This window comes from Haliotis cracherodii, unplaced genomic scaffold, assembly GCF_022045235.1.
Source record: "Haliotis cracherodii isolate W230 unplaced genomic scaffold, xgHalCrac1.p SCAF_5, whole genome shotgun sequence".
Lineage (NCBI taxonomy): Eukaryota > Metazoa > Mollusca > Gastropoda > Lepetellida > Haliotidae > Haliotis > Haliotis cracherodii.
In genome coordinates this window covers 8,599,991-8,620,849 of record NW_027266308.1, presented here as the reverse complement: position 1 = coordinate 8,620,849, position 20,859 = coordinate 8,599,991, and the positions used below count along the sequence as shown (strand labels likewise).

The window sequence follows — 20,859 nt, the reverse complement described above, 5'->3', positions numbered from 1 at the left end:
TGAAGCACACAGGTAATGAAGCACATGGGTAATGAAGCACACGGGTAATGAAGCACATAGGTAATGAAGCACACAGATAATGAAGCACATGGGTAATGAAGCACACATGTAATGAAGCACACAGGTAATGAAGCACACAGGTAATGAAGCACATGGGTAATGAAGCACACGGGTAATGAAGCACATGGGTAATGAAGCACACGGGTAATGAAGCACACAGGCAATGAAGCACATGGGTAATGAAGCACACAGGTAATGAAGCACACAGGTGATGAAGCACACAGGTAATGATGCACACAGGTAATGAAGCACATGGGTAATAAAGGCTGATGTGGAGTAAGGATACGGATTAAAAGGATTAAACAGCTGATGTTACCAGAAACCTAGACTTGTTGGTCAAAAGGGAAGTGAAACTTCTATTTCACATTGTATATATGGGTATTTTGGAAGTCAAACAGAATAATCGATGGCTTTGTATTATAGAAAGCCAACTGTTAAAATAAAGCAGCAAGATCCTGTCACATCATATGGTGCTTTGTTCCTAGGGCAAACATTTGTACATGATCAGTATGACTGCAGTGATTCTTTTTTCTTTTCTTTTTTTTTGACGCTCCCCATCACGCCCTCATCCCTTGTCGACCGCCTCCCTGGTCTAATGGTAGAGCGTCCGCCCGGAGAGCGGAAGGTTGGGGGTTCGATCCCCGACCGCATCATACCTAAAGACGTTAAAAGATGGTACTTGTTGTTACCCTGTCTGGCACTCGGCATTAAGGGGCTAAAACAAGGACTTGTCGGCTCGGAGTCAGTATACTGTCTCTGAGTGGGGTATTCATGTTAAACTGTGGCATGGTATCTAAGTGTGCTAGCACTATAAATCGGCATGAGTCAGGACTAGTACAAGCAGCCACACACACACACATATACGTGCATGCACGTCGCTATATAAGTGCAATAATCTTGGACAGGACGTTTAACCCAATTTCACCTCACCTCACCTCATCCCTTGTGATGCACTGCATGTAGTGAATCTGTTTTCATTCTGAAGTTGTTTGACAAGCCATCATCTGTCAGTCACAGAGAAGCATTTCCACACTCCAACAGAAAGGTGGACTAGGTTGGGAGTACGTGTAGACCAGTCAAAATAACCCATACCAGTTTCAGCAGATGTCAGTGTGGAGTGATGCTGGTCCGATGTGTTTATCATAAGGATCCCTGGCACACACAAATGTTAGGGTCATTCCAGCCACAGAAATACACATATAAAGACATTAAGCCAGAATGGCCATTGATTTAGTTAGTAGTCAGACAGTTGTTTGTGATTTCAATCTCTATGATTAATTTCTGGTCAGGCGTTAGTGTCCATTGAACTATATTCAAAAGAAGTTAGAGACCCCCTTTTTTTTTTCATATGACTATAGTTCATCTTACATGCCATGACCACAGTTAATCCGCCATGCCATGACAGATAAATTACAGTAAAACAATCAAGTCTTTAACCGCATTTCGTCATGCCAGATTAACTGTAGTCATGAAAAGATCAAGTGGTCTTTAACTTCTTTTGAGTATATATCTGATCTTTTGGGCTTAAGCAATTACTGTTAAGTTCCTCAAATGACTAGGACCGCCTCCGTGGTCCTGTGGTAGAGCGTCCGCCCGGAGAGCGGAAGGTCCAGGGTTCGATCCCGGGCCGCGTCATACAAAAAGACGTTAAAAGATTGTACTTGTTGTTACCCTGTCTGGCGCTCGGCATTAAAGGGCTAAAACAAGGACTGGTCGGCTCGGAGTCAGTATACTGTGTCTGAGTGGGGTATTCATGTTAAACTGCGGCATGGTATCTCAGTGAGCTAGCACTATAAATCGGCATCAGTCCGGACTAGTACAAGCAGCCACACACACACATACACGTGCATGCACGTCGCTATATAAGTGCAATAATCTTGGACGCGACGTTAAACCCAATTTCACCTCACCTCCGTGGTCTAGTGGTAGAGCGTCCGCCCGGAGAGCGGAAGGTCCGGGGTTTGATCCCCGACCGCGTCATACCAAAAGACGTTAAAAGATGGTACTTGTTGTTACCCTGTCTGGCGCTCAGCATTAAGGGGCTAAGGGGCTTTTGCCATGCCAGATTAACTGTAGTCATGAAAAGATCGAGTGGTCTTTAACTCCTGTTGAGTATATATCTGATCTTTTGGGCTTAAGCAATTACTGTTACGTTCCTCAAATGACTAGGACCGCCTCCGTGGTCTAGTGGTAGAGCGTCCGCCCGGAGAGCGGAAGGTCCGGGGTTTGATCCCCGACCGCGTCATACCAAAAGACGTTAAAAGATGGTACTTGTTGTTACCCTGACTGGCGCTCGGCATTAAGGGGCTAAAACAAGGACTGGTCTGCTCGGAGTCAGTATACTGTGTCTGAGTGGGGTATTCATGTTAAACTGCGTCATGGTATCTCAGTGAGCTAGCACTATAAATCGGCATCAGTCCGGACTAGTACAAGCAGCCACACAAACACACACACGTACATGCACGTCACTATATAAGTGCAATAATCTTGGACGCAACATTAAACCCCATTTCACCTCACCTCACCTCACCTCAAATGACTAGTGTTTGATTTAACAGAGATGATGTTATGTGAGCTATTTCATCTTCCACAACACGTACACACCAATCTTCAGTGATCCATTCATATAATTTTCACCCCTATTTTGCCATGTACACCCAATGGAATCTGTTTTGACGGAATTTTATATTTTCAAATTTGTTGTTGGCTGGAGTAAGCTCTCCTGTGATGCCAACTGCACCAGGACAGGTGCTTGTAATGCCAATCAAACACATATCTATGTGTATGTGCCTGTTGGAATATCTTTTATTGAATGACACATTAGGATTCCTGCTTCTGCGCTTTTGGGGCACTGGTGGTCCAGTCATCTAAGGCACCCCTTTCGCTGTGGAACATAGAAACATAATGCCAGAAACATATTATTGTGGGTTCAAATTGCAGTTCCCCCTTGATTGTTTCTAGGTACCATACCTGTGCTTGTGGGTTTCACCAAAATGGTAAATGTCTAAGACCTGCATCACTTTGGGCTTTACGACCACATTAAGCTGAGAAGCCGTGATATAACTGGAAATCTGTTAAAGCAATGAAAAATCCAACTCACTCACTCACTTTGGAATATATTCTGTTACGGAAACCTTACTTTAACTAAATAACATAAATTCCAATTGGCTAAACATTTGATACATACTTCCTCAGACTAATGTAGGTGCCATGTTATCAGGAAGGATCTGTCCAAAGAAAGGCAGTCTTGAACGATGTAAAGTAAATGCATTTTGATTTGTTGAGGATCAGAAACCTGCTCTGTGAGACTATGACAGAGTTTGTCTGTGGACACAGACTGGTATTTGTGAGGAGGCTTATTTCGGGGATGGTCTGTGGGAGCGTTGTTTTAAAGGGAAATGCACACTGCTCGCGCTTGCTGATAACTCTGATATGATCATCTGTGTGTGTACATTTCATAATTGTTACCCCCAGGGCTGGCTTGCAGCTGTAAGTATAGGGATGGGCTAACAGAGTTAAGATTTACAGTATTTACTCAAATAAGCGCTGGTGTGTAATAGGCACCGGACTCCATTAACTCTGATATGATCATCTGTGTGTGTACATTTCATAATTGTTACTCCCAGGGTTGGCTGGTGGCGGAAAGTATAGGGATGGGCTAACAGAGTTAAGATTTACATTATTTACTCAAATAAGCGCTGGGTCTGTGATAGGCACCGGACTCCATTAACTCCGATATGATCATCTGTGTGTGTACATTTCATAATTGTTACTCCCAGGGTTGGCTGGTGGCGGAAAGTATAGGGATGGGCTAACAGAGTTAAGATTTACATTATTTACTCAAATAAGCGCTGGGTCTGTGATAGGCACCGGACTCCATTAACTCCAATATGATCATCTGTGTGTGTACATTTCATAATTGTTACTCCCAGGGTTGGCTGGTGGCGGAAAGTATAGGGATGGGCTAACAGAGTTAAGATTTACAGTATTTACTCAAATAAGCGCTGGTCTGTAATAGGCACTGGACTCCAATAACCGTTGGTTACGAAGCAGCATACGGCACAATAAGCAATAAGTCTCTAGGGAGCGCAGGGTCTGTGATAGGCACTGGACTCCAATAACCGTTAGTTACGAAGCAGCATACAGCACAATAAGCAGTAAGTCTCTAGGGAGCGCAGGGTCTGTGATAGGCACTGGACTCCAATAACCGTTGGTTACGAAGCAGCATACGGCACAATAAGCAGTAGGTCTCTAGGGAGCGCAGGGTCTGTGATAGGCACTGGACTCCAATAACCGTTGGTTACGAAGCAGCATACGGCACAATAAGCAGTAGGTCTCTAGGGAGTGCAGGGTCTGTGATAGGCACTGGACTCCAATAACCGTTGGTTACGAAGCAGCATACAGCACAATAAGCAGTAAGTCTCTAGGGAGCGCAGGGTCTGTGATAGGCACTGGACTCCAATAACCGTTGGTTACGAAGCAGCATACAGCACAATAAGCAGTAGGTCTCTAGGGAGCGCAGGGTCTGTGATAGGCACTGGACTCCAATAACCGTTGGTTATGAAGCAGCATACAGCACAATAAGCAGTAGGTCTCTAGGGAGCGCAGGGTCTGTGATAGGCACTGGACTCCAATAACCGTTGGTTACGAAGCAGCATACAGCACAATAAGCAGTAAGTCTCTAGGGAGCGCAGGGTCTGTGATAGGCACTGGACTCCAATAACCGTTAGTTACGAAGCAGCATACGGCACAATAAGCAGTAGGTCTCTAGGGAGCGCAGGGTCTGTGATAGGCACTGGACTCCATTAACCGTTAGTTACGAAGCAGCATACGGCACAATAAGCAGTAGGTCTCTAGGGAGCGCAGGGTCTGTGATAGGCACTGGACTCCAATAACCGTTAGTTACAAAGCAGCATACGGCACAATAAGCAGTAGGTCTCTAGGGAGCGCAGGGTCTGTGATAGGCACTGGACTCCAATAACCGTTGGTTACGAAGCAGCATACAGCACAATAAGCAGTAGGTCTCTAGGGAGCGCAGGGTCTGTGATAGGCACTGGACTCCAATAACCGTTGGTTACGAAGCAGCATACGGCACAATAAGCAGTAAGTCTCTAGGGAGCGCAGGGTCTGTGATAGGCACTGGACTCCAATAACCGTTGGTTACGAAGCAGCATACGGCACAATAAGCAGTAGGTCTCTAGGGAGCGCTGGGTCTGTGATAGGCACTGGACTCCAATAACCGTTGGTTACGAAGCAGCATACAGCACAATAAGCAGTAGGTCTCTAGGGAGCGCTGGGTATGTTACATTTATGTTACTACTATCTCGAAATTCATTCTGTACCAAGACCATACAATTCTATTGTATGTCCATTTATTAGTTACTGTAGCTTATACTGATGGAAACTAGTTAGGGAACAATGAAAAATATAGGGACATAAGCTTTATTGTCAGTACATCTGAATAGCGGACATACAAATTCACTGCATCTCAGAATCAAATTATGTGATGTGTGTTTTTGCGCATTGTTTTCCAACATATATTTGGGAGACAAGGCTGGGAACCCATGATAGCTTATCATTTTACTGTGTCTAAAACTAAGTGTTCCCATAATCTTAAGTACCGGTGTAAGCTGCCAAAATCTACCCCCTTTCAGAGTATACCCGGGTAGATTCTGGGAACTCCCAGAGTATACCCCGGGGTAGATAATACTAAATTGTTATAGTATCCAAAAATTCAAAATGTTGTTTTATACATGCAAAGAAGAAATAAATATTGTTTAAACTAAAATAACAGGATATAAATGTTTTAAAACTAATTGTGTACTGAATAGGTATTTATGTAAACTTGATCAGATGACAATGTTGTTACAGCAATTGACCAGAAGAGATCAAGACTGAGTTAGATGCATCCCCAAAAAGAAAACTTCAAGTACATTCATGAAATAAAAATGTTTAAATCAAACAGGGCTGCAGTAGATTCTTGGAGCTCCTAGATTATAGTTGTAACCCTGGGTAGATTCTGGGAAGTCCCAGATTATAGTTGTAACCCTGGGTAGATTCTGGGAAGTCCCAGATTATAGTTGTAACCCTGGGTAGATTCTGGAAAGTCCCAGATTATAGTTGTAACCCTGGGTAGATTCTGGGAAGTCCCAGATTATAGTTGTAACCCTGGGTAGATTCTGGGAAGTCCCAGATTATAGTTGTAACCCTGGGTAGATTCTGGGAAGTCCCAGATTATAGTTGTAACCCTGGGTAGATTCTGGAAAGTCCCAGATTATAGTTGTAACCCTGGGTAGATTCTGGGAAGTCCCAGATTATAGTTGTAACCCTGGGTAGATTCTGGGAAGTCCCAGATTATAGTTGTAACCCTGGGTAGATTCTGGGAGCTCCCAGGTTATACCTCAGGGTAGATTCTGGGAGGAGCTCCCAGATTACACCCCTGGGGGTTGATTCTGGAAGGCCCCAGAATCTACCCAGGTATACTTTGAATGGGGGGTATACTTTCAGACTTTACACCGGATCTCTAATTACTGCCAAGTTTGGAAGGTTTTTCAAAGAATAAGCTCCAGCATGCTTATTGGAGGAAGTATGGTACCGGTAGGTTTAATGTGATGAATCATTTTTTGTCCCCAGAGCAATAATGTTTTTGAATCCTTTGGATTTAAGACAGGTATAACAAATAGCCTGATATTTTGGTTTATCTTTGAACAACAGCCATTTCAATCTAACCTTTTTTAGTAGTGGTAATATTGTGATATGTCTAATTCCTCTGATAACAGGAATCAAAGCACTTGCTGTCCTACTGGTTATTCAGTGATAGGTCTAGTAACACATATGGGGTACCATAAGTATTTGACAGAATGTTTGCTAACATATTAACCTCTTTTTAACATTTTGTATTTTATTTATATTTTTTATTTCAATGAGCGAGTGAGTTGGATTTTATGCCAATTTTAGCAATATTCCAGCTATATCGTGGTGTGGGACACCAGAAATGGTTTCACACATAGCAATCATTTGGGGAATCGAGCCCTGGCCTTAGGTGCGACGAGGTAACGCTGTAACCACTAAGCTATCCAACCGCTCCTTATGTTTTAGAGTTATACAGAGATAGTTTTAATCTTTGACAAAAAATAGGCTATCATGTGCGAAGCCGCTTAATCAAAGTGGCAGGAGTTGTGTGAGAATTATCATTACCAGTAATTAATGTGTCAGCTAGACGTATTCATCATAGAATATAGAAGCTTAAGATACTATCATTAGTTTCTCATAAAGATTAATCAGTTCCATGTTTTGGGATCATATACATCCAGTAGAGCCTTCATGTCAGGCTACTATACCAGGTGATGGTGGCAGTGGGTGTGTCAGCCAATCAGATGCCAGCAGTGATACTGCCAGCTCTCCCACAGTGGTGCTGTGGGGAATGTGACTCAGCACAACTTGTTGACAATCTACATGCAGTGTTTGTCTAGGAGATGCAGATACCCCAAAAGCAGGGTGTCTTTAATAGGTTTCAGATATTTGATAGTTTTAGGAGAAAATCTTTCATGTGACATAATCTCATATATGTTTATTCAGTCTCTGCCAAGAACTTTTGTGTCTTCTAGCCCAACCTTCACTCTCAGCATCATTTTAAGGACATTTTAGGACTTCAGCAACCAATGTTTGCCGTAAAAGGTGACTATGCTTGCCGTAAGAGGCGACTAATGGGATCGGGGGGTCAGGCTCACGGACTTGGGTGATGCATGTCATTGATCCCAGTTGTGTGGATCGATGCTCATATTAATCACTGGATTGTCTAGTACGGACTCCATTGTTTACAGACTGCGGTCAAATAGGTGGAATATTGCTGAGTGTGGCGTTAAACAACAAACCATCTAACCAACACTAGTTTTCATCATTAGTTTTATTCAGTACTTAAAAGGCCACAGGCCTATAGTACAATGCGTATTTACATGTAGGTGACGTGGTTGTTAACTAACAATTCTGTTTCTATGTGACATTGCGTGATAAACATATGTTGACAGGTTATATAACATAGTATCATTAGATGAAGTTAAAAGATCTACAAACTTATGGACATTCGGGTGTACAGAGTAGAAAGTTGGCTAATATTTATCACGTAAATGTTTGTAAGCTTGACATACCAGAAGAAAGTGAAACTCATCTTCAGTTGAATTTGTGTTACACAATGTGCATATTCTGTCTCTTCTATCAGTGTGATTATATCTACCAGTCTCTATATACAGGTTGTGAGAGGAACATCTAAATCGTGCTAGTGCAATTCTAAATTTTTTAAACACAACTTTACAGAGGTACGCCTCAATTTCAATATTACTTTTCATGATTCTATAATATAAACATTTATTTGATTTGGACATTAATTCTAACCATTTCTGCAAATACATATCTTTTAGTCTCTGGGTGAAGGACATTAAAAAGAGCGGGTCTGATTCTACACACTGATTATACCACACATAATTAAAACCCGTAATAAATAATAATTCTTTTACGTTTGTTACCCAATTTCGTTTTCCAGTACTATCGTAGAGTTTTAACATATCAAAGACATACCTAAAACACAAGTTTTCATTAATTTATAGATAAAAAATGATACATTGAAATGGAATACGTACTTCAGACATTGTGAAATGTGACAGATTTAATAAATGATATTACAGGTAGATTTAGGTCCATAAAAATATATACTATTTTGACGTGACGTGAGATAAACACATATTGATGATTTGATATTTGCCGAGCGCGCTCCCCCGCCTCGGCCTCAGTTAAACGGCTCATCGTCTATAACGCCCACCAATTATTTGGACCCCATTGGTAGCATTGTAGCGAGGGACCACTGTATATATATATATATATATATATATATATATCTGTCTATCTATCTATATATATATATATATATTTTGATGTATCAGTGTCGGCTTTTCTCCAACATTAACCTGACATGCTATGACATAACTGAAATACAAGTAAGGAATTGCGACAGTTGATAAAAGAACAAATCCTTATGCAGGTTCCATGACAACTGCAGCCAGAGTTATTTTCTTAGATTAAACAGATGCTCCTACACTAAATGGACTATTATGTTTTCTCGTGTTTCATAGTTACCCATACATTTCCACTGGCCTTGAAACCTTGATAATGCTGTTTAAGACACTCCTTACTTCACATCGTGATGGAGACAATCCTTGTTTCAGACTACGGAATTAGTTTTGTCCGTGCACGTAACGGTATGCATCATCACTGAAGGACAGGGGCTGTATTGTTAAACCAGGGTTTGTTTTCGGCATTATGGCATCCTCACAAATCAAAATGCCATCTGAAAATTCAAGATACATTTACATGGAATATGTAGACAATGTTAGTTCTTGATGAAACTGTCAATATAGTAATCTACATTATGCAGTGACGGAGAAGGTGGGCTTACGCTAAGCCATCCTGTCAGTGTAAGTGGGTGAGCTGTCCAGGCCATCAATCACCTGCCCGGGACCCTCCCCCTCAAGTGTTGCCCTGACCCCCCTACAGCAGGAGCTGACCCCAACACAGCTTTAGGAAACAACAATGGGCTGTTTCATACATGATTCCAATTCATGTTTGATCAATTATAATATCAGTTTTAACTAAGACACAGTTAAGTCAAACAATGAACCCTTTTCCTTTGTAATTTGTACTTTAAAATTATGGTAATACAGCTTGGGAAAATAATGACCTCTGTCAGAGTCTGGGTTAGAATTGGCCCCCAGGTAGCCATGCTGGTCGTAAGAGGTGATTTCATAGATTGGGTGGTCAGACTTGGTGGCTTGAGTGATGGCGTGTCGTAGTACCCCGAAGGCGTGGATTATTCCTCACAATATCAGTCATTGGACTGTCTGGTCCAAAGCCGCCATCATGTAGTTAGAATATTGCTGAGTGTGGCGTTAAACAACATACACACACACACATACGAAAAGTAGTGAAAATGGGAAAATTTTCAGTTTACTACATTTGAAAACTGCTTTGTGTTCCAGCTTCTCAGAACAAGAGAAGTGTTTTAATTAACACAAAGTTTCACTTGCCAATATTGCATATGTAGAGGATATATTTATATATATATATGTTATATTTGTGTTCATGTACTATGTTTAGACACTTGAGTCGTAAACATAGTATGACATGAACACGAATATAATGTTCTATTTATAACCGAAGAAGATGTCTACATACAGATACAAATTTTAGTGTTTACCTATCAGGACAGCAGGTTGCAACAGCAGCGGAACCACACTTTGTCAAATGACATCGTTTCTAGTGTGACGTCATTCCGACCTCATGTCACGATAAGATTCGAAGGATGTCAACAATACCGTCCGGATGCGGAAACAATACACTGTTGTCTTGGGAAGTGATATGACCCTGGGGCACATATGATTTTTATGAACCCCGATATGTTTGTAATGTGATATTCGTAGATAATATAAATATTTCAAGTTCATAAAAATCGTATGTTCACTACTGCAAAATCACTTCACACACACAAGTGTATTGTTGATGGTCGAGTGATGTCACACTAGAAACAATGTCATAGCTGAAGACTGTTGATGTCATTCGACAATTGTGGTTTTCTGAGCTGGCGGTCACGATAAGTGCATTTTTCTGAAAGGGGTCTCAAAAGAATTAGTAAATAATGGGTACCAGGTAATAAGGAAATTATTACACACCCATGTGTGTCATACTGATTTTACAAAACTCATGTTAGAATATGTGTATTACCTTCACTCTCAATCAGGGAGAATTCTTGTTCTGTAAATTCAGTATGACACACATGCTCATATAATGGTCTCTATAACTCATCACCTATACTTTTCCTCACAGTTAAAACTCTATCCACATTGTTGTCTAAAACTGTTTGAAGTCATATGAAGAAAGCTCCCTACTCTACACAGCATGACATGAGGCTTTATCTGATACGAAAGGGTGTCACAAAGCTTTGTGTTTCTGTGCACACTGACAAAAGCATCCTAAAGAATGTCAGCCACGCTGTCCGTCCCACACCTGTTGTGCTGTTGTGATCCTCTTCTGCCGAGCCACAGACAGGGCTGTGCAGCATCCCAATAAACCACTTCATTCACTGGTGGCAGCGGTTCAATTGTTCCAGGTCAGAGGTCACACATTGAAATCATTGAACTTGACCTGCAGTCATAATAATGAGGTTTCCAGTGATCCTGTTACAGGTGTAATTGCTGATTCTGTGACTTCCTTGGAAGGAGAATGAGATGACACACTGACTTCTACTTGTTGGTCGGAAGAGAAGTGTCAAGCCATTAAATACCATTTAGATAGTAACTGTGGGAAACTAGACACCGTTAGGTAGGGTGGTGATAACTGCAATAATTATACGCTGCAAGGAATGAGAGATACCCCATAGAAACAGACTCAATTTACTTGGAGGAGACCAGTTAAAACCAAACTAAGCATGACATTCCTTGACAGATGTAATCATGATCTAACACATTCCCGACATGAAGAGTCGGTTTTAATTGGGCTAAAACAACACAAAAACAATCTTATATATAATTAAGGCAAACAGAAAACATCTCTTTATTTTGTGTGGAATGTGCTAAACTCTGGCGGCAAATCTTTTAAAGGTGTTGGTTTGGTTGTACAGAGGGGTTTTTGATTGGCGCATACTTGGTCATACTGATCGAAAAACAAATTTGCAATCATCATTTATCTGTGATAATCTTCTCTTTTTCTCATACTTCCTAACTTGACAGACATTCTCGACTCATAATGATGGACATTATGGGTAGGACTTTTTCTAATTTGTGTGCAAGAGCCTTGTAGCGTTCAGAATGAAACGGGTAATTGGTTGGCAACAATTTTATGCATGTAGTTCAAATTCTTTTCAGTTCTCCACATACATTGATTTTAACAGACATTATTGTATTTCACAAAATATTTTATTTGTTGGGTGAAGTTGACGTTGCTTCCTTGCCTGCCTGCAATATGTTTTCTATTATTCTTTTGCAGGGGAGACCAATCTCACCACTGCCTGTGCAGTGTTCTGCCACACGGTATGGGTGTTGTCCTGATGGTGTGACTGCTGCACAGGGGCCCAAGTACCGCAACTGTCCTGTTGCCAGGAAAACGGGTACGTAGATCCTTGTTCTGTTACCAGGAAGACTGGTAGATCCTTGCCCTGTTGCCAGGACAACAGGTACATAGATCCTAGGGCTGTTGCCAGGACAACAGGTACGTAGATCCTTGGGCTGTTGCCAGGACAACAGGTACATAGATCCTTGGGCTGTTGCCAGGACAACAGGTACGTAGATCCTTGGGGTGTTGCCAGGACAGCAGGTACATAGATCCTTGCCCTGTTGCCAGGACAACAGGTACGTTGATCCTTGCCCTGTTGCCAGGACAACAGGTACGTAGATCCTTGGGCTGTTGCCAGGACAACAGGTACGTAGATCCTTGGGGTGTTGCCAGGACAACAGGTACGTAGATCCTTGGGCTGTTGCCAGGACAAGGTATGTTGATCCTTGGGCTGTTGCCAGGACAACAGGTATGTAGATTTCTGCCCTGTTGCCAGGACAACAGGTACATTGATCCTTGGGCTGTTGCCATGACAACAGGTAAATAGATCCTTGGGCTGTTGCCAGGATAACAGGTATGTAGATCCTTGTCCTGTTGCCATGACAACAGGTACATATATTCTTGGGCTGTTGCCAGGACAACAGGTATGTAGATCCTTGTCCTGTTGCCATGACAACAGGTACATAGATCCTTGGGCTGTTGCCATGACAACAAGTATGTAGATCCTTGTCCTGCTGCCATGACAACAGGTACATAGATCCTTGGGCTGTTGCCAGGACAACAGGTATGTAGATCCTAACACAAATTAGTAAGAAAAATATTTTCTTCCTTTAACCAGTTGCAAGCATCATTCTTTAGTCCTTAATGTCTCTGACTAAGTCCATGTTGCAAATTTAGTCATAGTAATAATATTTTATGTTTCATTAATAAAGCAATGAAACATGTATATTTTCATCCTTCTCAACCAGCACGTACTTAGTTAATTACTTGAATCCCAGCATGCATGAAATGAGGGGGACTCATGCAATCTGCTACAGTCTCCATTCAGCCAAGGAATCTCAGTGCCCGAAATACGGCCCTGTCATGCATGCTGGCAGAGGAATTACATGTCAACCCGACCCTACCAGTAAACAAAGAATACAGGGGCCTCTAGTGTAAATTGCAATCTTCTATGATTGACTTCACTTTCTTTAAGATGGTTGTGTTTGCCCTTGCCTGTACAATCTAATTGTGGAGGAGGGATGCTGGCACTAGTGTATATGGTGCTGGGTGTACATGATGTATATATCTCACCATGTGGGGGGATCAGTTGCAGCCAGACTGGACTTCATTTCCTCAGCCTAAGTGATGTATTCCTGCAGATGGATAGTGGACTTCATTGATGTCAGATTTCATGTTCACACGAAATTTGATAAACATGTAAGGGGATAAGTAGACGTATTGACATTATTACATGAACTGTCTTCCGAATGCAGTTTCTGAAACCCTTGTGCTGCCTGACACTTGTGTGATCTTAAAGAAAAATTTAATTTCATGTGGGAAATGTAAACAAACTGACATGAATTATTGCGGAACATTCTATAGCTGGAGGCAGATACAGCTCTGATATCAAGGGGGGCATGGGTGGCCCAGTAATCTCAGCGTCTGCGATAATGTTTCTAGGTTTGTCAGCACCATACCCGTTCTTGTGGGTATCACTTAAATGGTAAACGTTTGAGACCTGCATCACTTCGGGCTTTCCTCCCACATTAATTGACATGCCGTGATATAACTGGAATACTGTTAAAAGCAGCGTTAAACCGAACTCACTAACTCACTCACTCTGATATCAAGAGGTATAAGATGCTTCATCTGCTATGCACTTGAAATTGAATGTTTAGAAGAATTCTTAACATGAGTGATAAAATACATGTTTTAAATAAAATACTGTATTCTCTCTATCCCTCTTGAATGTTATTTGTAGTATTTTATTTCATCACTAAGAAACATAAGTATATTTTTCATGCCAACAAAAAAATCCTTATAATCATGATATCCTTAGAACTAATAGAAATTTGGCAGTAATTCCTATACATGCAATCATTTGGAATGTTATTAATTTGACACATTTGACAATCTTGTTTAGAATCTTATTATCTCTCCCATGAGCTTGTTCATAATGTTAAACAAATTATGTGTAGCAATTAAGTTGGGAACCAGGTATTGGCCGTGTGTATCACAGACATAATGTACAAGGCTTGTTGGGACATTGACTTCTCTATTCTCTCACAAGTCAGGTATTGGCCATGTGTATCACAGACATTATGTACAAGGCTTGTTGGGACATTGACTTCTCTCTTCTCTCACAAGTCAGATATTGGCCATGTGTATCACAGACATTATGTACAAGGCTTGTTGGGACATTGACTTCACGCCCCTCTCACAAGTCAGGTATTGGCCATGTGTATCACAGACATTATGTACAAGGCTTGTTGGGACATTGACTTCTCTCTTCTCTCACAAGTCAGATATTGGCCATGTGTATCACAGACATTATGTACAAGGCTTGTTGGGACATTGACTTCACTCTTCTCTCACAAGTCAGGTATTGGCTGTGTGTATCACAGATATAATGTACAAAGCTTGTTGGGTCATTGACTTCACTCTTCTCTCACAAGTCAGGTATTGGCCGTGTGTATCACAGATATAATGTACAAAGCTTGTTGGGACATTGACTTCACGCCTCTCTCACAAGTCAGGTATTGGCCGTGTGTATCACAGACATAATGTACAAAGCTTGTTGGGACATTGACTTCACGCCCCTCTCACAAGTCAGGTATTGGCCATGTGTATGACAGACATTATGTACAAGGCTTGTTGGGACATTGACTTCACGCCCCTCTCACAAGTCAGGTATTGGCCATGTGTATCACAGACATAATGTACAAAGCTTGTTGGGACATTGAATTCACTCCTCTCTCACAAGTCAGGTATTGGCCGTGTGTATCACAGATATAATGTACAAGGCTTGTTTGGACATTGACTTCTCTCTTCTCTCACAAGTCAGGTATTGGCTGTGTGTATGACAGACATAATGTACAAGGCTTGTTGGGACATTGAATTCACTCCTCTCTCACAAGTCAGGTATTGGCCTTGTGTTTCACAGACATAATGTACAAAGCTTGTTGGGACATTGACTTCACGCCTCTCTCACAAGTCAGGTATTGGCCGTGTGTATGACAGACATAATGTACAAGGCTTGTTGGGACATTGAATTCACTCCTCTCTCACAAGTCAGGTATTGGCCGTGTGTTTCACAGACATAATGTACAAGGCTTGTTGGGACATTGACTTCACGCCCCTCTTACAAGTCAGGTATTGGCCATGTGTATCACAGACATAATATACAAGGCTTGTTGGGACATTGACTTCACCCCCCTCTTACAAGTCAGGTATTGGCCGTGTGTATCACTGACATAATATACAAGGCTTGTTGGGACATTGACTTCACGCCCCTCTTACAAGTCAGGTATTGGCCATGTGTATCACAGACATAATATACAAGGCTTGTTGGGACATTGACTTCACCCCCCTCTTACAAGTCAGGTATTGGCCGTGTGTATCACTGACATTATGTACAAGGCTTGTTGGGACATTGACTTCACTCACCTCTCACAAGTCAGGTATTGGCCGTGTGTATCACAGACATAATGCACAAGGCTTGTTGGGACATTGACTTCACTCCTCTCTCACAAGTCAGGTATTGGCCGTGTGTATCACAGACATAATGTACAAGGCTTGTTGAGACATTGACTTCACTCCCCTCTCACAAGTCAGGTATTGGCCATGTGTATCACAGACATAATGTACAAGGCTTGTTGAGACATTGACTTCACGCCTCTCTCACAAGTCAGGTATTGGCCATGTGTATCACAGACATAATGTACAAGGCTTGTTGGGACATTGACTTCACGCCCTTCTCACAAGTCAGGTATTCACTTGTTGAGCCTCTGCTGTTACGTGACACCCTGGGACATTCATGTTTTTCTTGGGCGGTTGGGTAGCCTTGTGGTTAAAGCGTTCATTTGTCACGCTGAAGACCCGGGTTCGATTCCCAACATGGGTACATTGTGTGAAGCACATTTCTGGTGATATTGCTGGAATATTGCTGAAAGTATCGTAAAACCATACTCATACACTCTCATGTTTTTCTGAGTCTGAGGCAGTTAAACCTCATTCTTAAACCAAGTTTTCTATAGACAAATTAAGGTCCCAGAAAGTGACAATAAAAAAGAATTTTTAGTCATTGCAATGGATGGTTGAATTCATGTTGCTTCCTTTAACCGGGGCGGTCAGGTAGCCTGGTGGTTAAAGCGTTCGCTAGCCACGCTGAAGACCTGGGGTCGATTTCCGACATGGGTACAATGTGTGAAGCCCAATTCTGGTGTACCCCGCCGTGATATTGCTGGAATATTGCTAAAAACGGTGTAAAATCAAACTCACTCACTCACTCATTTTAACCCTTGGTTGTGTATGGTGTCGAACACAACATGATACTTCGTATCAGTAATGTCAAGCAATGACGTTTCAGTGTTAAAACATGTTCTGTCTTTGCTACTGGATAAAGTTGTTTTCTGAGAATTTTGCTGTTGGTTTTCATGGAAAATGTTTCAAGGGCAACAATGTCATGCTACAGATCTGTGTCACAGGCTCAGATCAAATATCAAAACAAATTGAAAACTATTTTAGAATCATTCCCCAAAGAATTTCATTTAAATGTTTTTGGTTGAAATTAAGTAACAAATATTTCTTTCTAGAGGGTAGCATCTTCCGCATAGAATATGACGTACATGGCATGGAAATCCCTTTCATGAGACAAGGTCTTAACAGTGTTATGTGGTAAACTGTAAGCAAACATATTCAGGGTCACATTTCAGGTCAGAAATGTTATTTGCAAAAAGGCTGATCACCCATTGTTTGTGTAACAATGGAGAAGAAACAAGGCTCTCTATCACTATGGAGGTGAGAAACTATATGACCCCAAAGACAAGTTTTAAATCAATGACCCCATCCCCCATCACATCTCCCAGTCAGTGTGGGTGTTGGGGGAGAGATAGAGCTGCTGCCCAATCACTGTGTGTCCCTTGTCACATACCAAGCTCTACCTGCTTACTTTGATACCACCGGCTCACTCTCATTCCTTCCCCTTAAAATAGCACAACAAGTTTATAGGTTTGTTATTAGCCTGGGAGTTGACAAACACTTGTCAAAATGCAATTCCTCAAAGTGAGAACTGAAATAGATTTGATAAAAAGACAAGAGCACAGATAATCAGATTTCTTGAATGGAGGGAGCTGGTCATATCTTTAACCTACAATGAAACTGAGACGACTAGGCTGAACTTGGATTGTCATTAATCAGCAGACATCACAGCATCTCCGTGATTTACCCTCAGCTGATGGATCCATGAATGACGTTAAGAGAAATTAGATTAAGTTGATTAAAGCATGTCTCATCGATGTCTCTTGTCTCGTGAAATGCGTGTTCTCGAGTGATGAATAATGTCTCGTGAAAATACATCATGTTGTATTATTTGTCACTAAAACTATGAAATTGAAATCTGTTGACCAGTTTAGAAAACACAAATATGGAATTGTTTGTAAATTATGACGAACAAATACAAACATATTCCTATCCAAAATAAATTATGAGGCATATCGTGAGTGTTGTTATTGATCTGGCTTTAATCTTGTTATTCTGACATTCCTGTTTCCCACACATGCAGTTTGACAAAGTACAAAGCACTAAGGTAGGGTAACCTAACACAATGATTGTGTAGGAAATGAGATGTAACACGTCTGTTTCATGTGTGGAGAGTTTTCTGCAAGGTTTGTCAATCGTTTAGCCAGATGACATGGGCGGTATAAATCATCTGCTGAGCCTGCAACAGCACACAAGTGTACATTCAGCACTCGCTCCACTGCAGCGGGCTGTGGTTGGATGGCAAGCAGAGATATCACTGAAAACTTCTCAAAACTAAATTGCTAAACGAAACAAAATATAAATTGGATTTGAGCCAAAAACTACAAACATTATCAAAATGTTACAAGGCTGAAACAAATTGAACATAAATGTCCAAAACACAACTAAACACTTGTTTCAAATACATCACCATCAAGTGACCATTTTTGGTTTGTTTCATTTTTAGTCACCATCCATCATAGGTGTTTACTTTCTTTTGTCGGGCGTTTAAAATAAAATGGACCATTGAGTAAAGTTAAGTCATACACAAGGAAGAAACAATTCTATTGATAACAACTTCTTTAATACTGTAAATAGTGACGTTTCGTTATAGATCCTTATACTATTGTCAAGCAAGACAACAGTATAAGGATCTATACGGAAACGTCGCTTTTAACAGTATTAAAGAAGTTGTTATCCATAAAATTATGTCTACCTTGTCATCCGTCAACTTCTTAGTAATGCCTATCAAACAATTTAAGTCACAGGCGTTCTGTATGAATGTACACCAAGCCCCTTGAATGAATAAAAGATGAAAATAACGCAAAACAATAGAAAGTAAAATCAATACTCTTGACAATAACTCATCCTTTAAACTGTTGTAATAATCTCAACAATTTGAAGAATTTAATGACAATCAGGGTTTTTATACAACAACGACTTTTGGGGCTAATGAATATTAATTGATAGTGAAGGGGGATTTACTGGGGATTTTATATCAAAATAATGGCATTCTTTGTGTAATTAACATCTATTTGAGTGTAATGGAAGCAGGAAGGCATGAAATAAAGTGAACTTTGAGTTCATTAGTACTTAAGGATGTGTGGGACTTTGACTTGAGATAACCCGTGATTTATCCGACAATACAAATACAAAGGATTGTGAGTTTCATTACGAGTGGACTCCCTGATCAGTGGTCAGTCAGGAGATGACCAGGATCAACAGGGTGGTCAAACTTCACCAGGAATAAATCTGCAATTGTCAAATGACAAGCAAGCCAGTTGAGGGACATTTCTTTTGTAATGCAATAAAAGGGCGTGGGACAACTGTCTGGTCTGACAATGGACTAAGTAGCAGAGGTGATTTTCAAGAGAGGGGCTAGTTACAATAACTGGCCAGAATCTGCTAAATTAGAGTGGGAGCTGTAGTGGTGACTTTCACTGGTCAGTCGGTCATATCAAATAGCCTTCAAGCTAGCATTGCCCCCTTAGCAAAGCCCCTTCAGCCAGGCGTATGAGAAGGGCTTGATAATCGTGGAGAACCTACCTACCTATCCCAGGCTGACTGTGTTGACTGGGGCCGTCTGCCTGCTTGTGTGCCTGCTCACCGACACCAACAGACACTAGCAGCCAGCACACTCTCAACAAGTGGCTCTACTCTTGCTGGGATACCCTTGTCTCTAGGGAACTTCTAGGCATTCTTTTTCATCCTCCGTTTTACCTGTGTCCTGCATACATGGCAATCTGGTCCAAGCTTAATTGTTTTACTAGGATAATTTGAACAAGCTTCATGTGGATGTTATTAGGATGACTGGAGTACCTTCTTAAAGACACAAGCTTTTCTTCACTTGGCGTAAGGTGCAATAATCGAGGATGGCAGACGCTTTGATGCCAATGGTAGTGTCACTCGCATCGTGTCGCCTGGCAGCAGACGCGGGACCATGTGACGCATTTGCCGTCAAGTGGTTCTATGATGTCCGACTGGTCAGTTGTCGTCGATTCTGGTACGGTGGATGCGAAGGAAACGATAATCGCTTTGACACCAGGATTCAGTGTGCTAAAAGTTGTGAAATGGTGAGAGAAAAAGTTGAATTTGATGATAAAAAATATAATTCTGAAATTACAGATCGATGTAAACTGGAACGATCCCGAGGACCGTGTGCAAATTACACATTAAAGTGGTACTATGATGACCAGGCTAGCATGTGTAATATGTTTTGGTACGGAGGATGTGGAGGAAATGATAACCGATTCGAAAAGGAGGATGAATGTGAATCGACATGTGTAACCAACGATGGCACAGGTAAGTCACACACTTGCATTTCTTTCATCCCTTATTTACAATGTTTCAAGTTGTTATCTACTGATGTATTACACGATTAATATACATTTTATTCTGTTATCTATCAATTTCCCTGAGTCTATATACACAGCTTGAGCTAGCCTGTCAAATGTTTATCTTATTCATATCAAAGACCCACATAGGGAGGTTGGATTTCAGTGGTGAACTGGTTAGAATAGCCATGAGACACCTCCTAATAACAGAATGACTTCAGGATTAAGAGTGTGACGTGCATTTACAGAGAAAACACAACAGCATGCAAGAAAAGCTTAAAAAGTTCAACCTTTTTCTGTTACATCAGCACAATTCAAGCCATATACTAAAATATTAATGCTTACAAATTTTTAAGTACAGATCTGTGTTTGAAAGTGACTTTTTTCAAAATGAGTTTTTTCTTGTGATGCGAGGACATAAACTTACTGACATTTAACACACAGTGTTACAAAGCAGGTCTGTCATCTGTTTGGATCAGCGTGGAGCAGTTTTTCGGCAAGACTCCCGTGGAGAAAAAATGCCTTGCATGTTTTATCCATCACTATTTCTTTTAAACTCAAAACCAAAGACATTCCTCATTCTGTGGGAAAGTTAGGACACTGTTTGAACTTAAAAATGTTAAAATTTAAGGAATGGTTGCCTATGCAG

General features: G+C 41.2%; 1 protein-coding gene across 1 annotated transcript in view; it reads left to right on the top strand.

Annotated features, from left to right (window-relative positions):
- The window catches only part of LOC139442386 (papilin-like), a 177,724-nt gene that overhangs the window by 69,310 nt on the left and 87,555 nt on the right, over nucleotides 1-20,859 (top strand). The window contains exons 14-15 of the mRNA XM_071223189.1: nucleotides 12,091-12,211; nucleotides 20,002-20,178. Coding sequence (XP_071079290.1) covers nucleotides 12,091-12,211; nucleotides 20,002-20,178 — 298 coding nt within the window. The remainder of the gene's footprint in view (nucleotides 1-12,090; nucleotides 12,212-20,001; nucleotides 20,179-20,859) is intronic.